Source organism: Mesitornis unicolor, unplaced genomic scaffold (genome assembly GCF_000695765.1).
Source record: "Mesitornis unicolor isolate BGI_N332 unplaced genomic scaffold, ASM69576v1 scaffold49764, whole genome shotgun sequence".
NCBI lineage: Eukaryota > Metazoa > Chordata > Aves > Mesitornithiformes > Mesitornithidae > Mesitornis > Mesitornis unicolor.
Window position 1 is genome coordinate 23,820 of NW_010183239.1, and position 3,197 is coordinate 27,016.

The 3,197-nt window shown below is 37.4% G+C and overlaps 1 protein-coding gene across 1 annotated transcript in view; it reads right to left on the minus strand.

Moving 5' to 3' along the window:
- The window catches only part of CLEC16A (C-type lectin domain family 16, member A), a gene marked incomplete at its 3' end in the record, with an annotated part of 26,132 nt that extends 23,761 nt beyond the window's left edge, over window positions 1-2,371 (minus strand). Inside the window, exons 1-3 of the mRNA XM_010184028.1 lie at window positions 2,220-2,371; window positions 841-974; window positions 1-91 (exon numbers count right to left, since the gene is read on the minus strand). Of these exons, the coding sequence (XP_010182330.1) occupies window positions 1-91; window positions 841-974; window positions 2,220-2,344 (350 nt within the window). The remainder of the gene's footprint in view (window positions 92-840; window positions 975-2,219) is intronic.
- Window positions 2,372-3,197: the final 826 nt, after the last annotated feature.

Below are 3,197 nucleotides of genomic sequence, written 5' to 3' on the forward strand. Positions count from 1 at the left end.
AATGATATGTAATATGCCATAATCTCCTCATCAGAAAAGTCAAATTTGTGGACAATAATAGAGTTTACATAGTTATTAGAGAGCAGGTAGTCTGAAAAACATAAAAGAAGATAAATAACAACACAGGTTAACAAAAAGAAATAATCACTATGTTAACTAGCTGTATTTAAAGTATCAGGTACCAACAAACTACCTGATGCTTGAATATCCCAATTTTTAGCCAAACAACTCAAGTGATGGTTTCAAGTGGTAACAAAAGGAAATTGTTCCCTACAAAGGTCTTTTCTCCCAAGAAGAAGACAACTGAGAATATACTTCATCAATTTATGTAGGCTTTGCAGCTAATAAATAACACTGAAAACAACTCTCTCTTCCTCAAAGTGAATCTCTCAAGGGCTTGAATGTGACTTTCTCTTCATGACAGTTGTGGATACTTTAATCCTCTGTCCTCTTTATATGCTTCTAAAAACCTTGAAGTAAATGCAAGTGGCTGAACGCCAGCCCCAGTGATGTCAGAGCAGTTCCAGTACAAATCAGACAGCTCCACTGCATAATCTGCAGCAGCAAGGTGAACATTTCAGAGCACAACTAATTTCTGACTTGAAGAACTCCTTGAAATACGCAAAGTAAGTGTTTCAGTTGTATCAAACAACTGCTTTTGTACTACTGAAACTTTACATTAGAAGGTATTTTTGGAGTCAAATGACACTGTATTTTCAGTAGTGTTCAATGTATGTATTTCTTCTGGGAAGGGGCACTAAGATCAAGTTTCATTAAATGAAATAGATTTGAATTGTGTCTTGAGCACCTAATCCTAAACAGTTAAAAGTGTGCCCTTACACAGCGATGTTTCATGACTGATGTTCTCAAACAGGATGTTCAGGGTCTGCAGAAGCTGTACACACACGTAACGGCCAGACTTCTGACGCAAGATGTTCAAGAAGAAAACAAACATATTCTTCTCCAAGAAAAAGCTGAAATAAAACAGAGGTGTCATTAAGTCACTTGCTGTATCCAACAGGAACATCATTTTACTACTACGAAGGACAATTCCAGGCAAATTTAACAAACAGCATGTTTCACATTTATGAAGAATTACTCTGCAAATTTTTATCTGTATAACAGAAGAGTATCTTCAAAAACCTTAAATACTAACAAGTGCACTTAAACATTCAAACTGTGCAGAAAAGGGATGTCAAGAAATCAGGGCCTTTTAAATTTTACTTTCAGTATATTTATCAGGCAGGGGAGAGCCTCTAAACGAAGGTTACATTTTGGTCACTTGCCCTTTTTAACCTAACACACTTTTTGTTTCACGCTGCAGATCCCATTTTTGATCTACTTTGGTTTTATTCTCCTCCACCCCAGAGGCATTTCATGGTTTGTTGTACAATCCAAACAGAAGTGAACGCTTGCAGAGCTTAAACAAGAAATGCATGTGATTTAAACAGCATGAACTCTTTCCTACCAGGACATCACAAATACATAGCTATACATTAACTGCAGAAAAAACCTCCTCATTCCTAAAGTTCTCCCAAGCAGAGAAGACAGAGAGGAATGTGATGGAGTTGCAGTATAGATATGAATAATCAGAATAAGTTAATTTTCCTAGTCCACATCATAACCCAATCTTGTAAAAATAAAACCATGCACTCCCTAAATAAGTAATTAAAAGCATTAACACCTTAGCTTTACTTATCTCAATCACAAATTGCCTCCATAAAAGAGCAAGTGTCTTGGTGCAAGCAGCCAAGCAACGGGCATTAACACAGTCAGACTTGCAACTGTGAGAATTTGTTTTGGAGTTTCTTTTTCTCCGATGCTGTTTTATGATGATTAAAGTAAAATCTGAACAAAAACCTCACAGTATCACAGCTAGAATATCTATTACCTTACATAAATTGAATAAATTAAAGTCACATGATATTCATAGCTGTACTGAGTAAATCCCAAAATCGGTTAGATTTTGTATTTATATCAAAGTTTTGAGTGCCAGACAGAAGCAGTACATGAAAGGGTGTGTAGACTTACAACACATTTTTGTTAACAAAACCAAATTCTCTGTTTCTTCGTATGACAAGAATATGATGCTGCTTATGCGTGTACTACATTCATGAAATACAGTCTTGGAAGAATTAATCTTTTGAACTAGATCTCTGTGCAACTCTAATCATTCCTCAAAACCAGATCCAGAGTCAGAGTTGCTTAGGAGTACTTACTCAAAGACAGAGCCGTCATTCTGATCCCCCCATATGAGGATCTCTGTTATAGAACGGATGGTCTCCACCAGCAGGTTGCGGTTGTGATCTGTGACTGTTGTGTTTTTAGTTAAAACATGATACATGTACCTAAAAGAAAACAAAGAATTACAAGTAGCACGCTATCCTGCCACTTCCACACGCACCGTATTTGTCTTTAGCCACTTTAAGTTAACGTGGACACGGAGACACATACACTATGTCTAATCAGCACAATCCTAAAATCCTAAAATTTTGGTTTGATATCGATGCAGAAAGAAAAGTAATCGTTCAACAGAACCCGTGACAACAAATCCATGGCTAGCCAGGAAGTTATGGATGCTTATGCATATGTTAACATAGGACTAGGAACGATGTAACACTTGTCCCACGGGGCTTCTTATGGCAAAGCAGCACATTTCTTGGAAGTATGTTAAAGTCAAAGGAGAGATGAGCAAGGAAAAGAGAAATAAAAGCAGCAGACAAGAATGTAGCAGCTGATACGGAAAAGAGGCACGTGCAGATCTAACCGGAAAAGCTAGATCCCTTCTGCACAGACGCTGTACAGACACACATCGATGTGATGGTTAATAAACTGCACTGTCAATGGCTCCTCATTCATCTTGGCAAAGCTCAACCGTCAAGTCCGACCCTTCAAGCATAGAAAACTGATCAAAAGGTGGCAAATTCCAGCTTTATTGTCTCAGAGGGCAAAATCTGAAGGCTGTCTAGTGAAGTTGAAAAAAGTGTGGATTACAGCAGGTGACAGGAAGCCAAATAAAATACAAGCCTTTCAAATTTTAAGTTTCAGAATTTCACTGAGTCAAGGAACCACGTTTTGGTTTTTTTTCCCCCATCTTAATGTTACATCAAAGATTACCTCTTTTTGTCCTAAAACAAAAAAGGCAGGGGAGAATTCTAATAAAAGCACTGCTTTCCTCCCTCTGTTTTCTTTTTCTT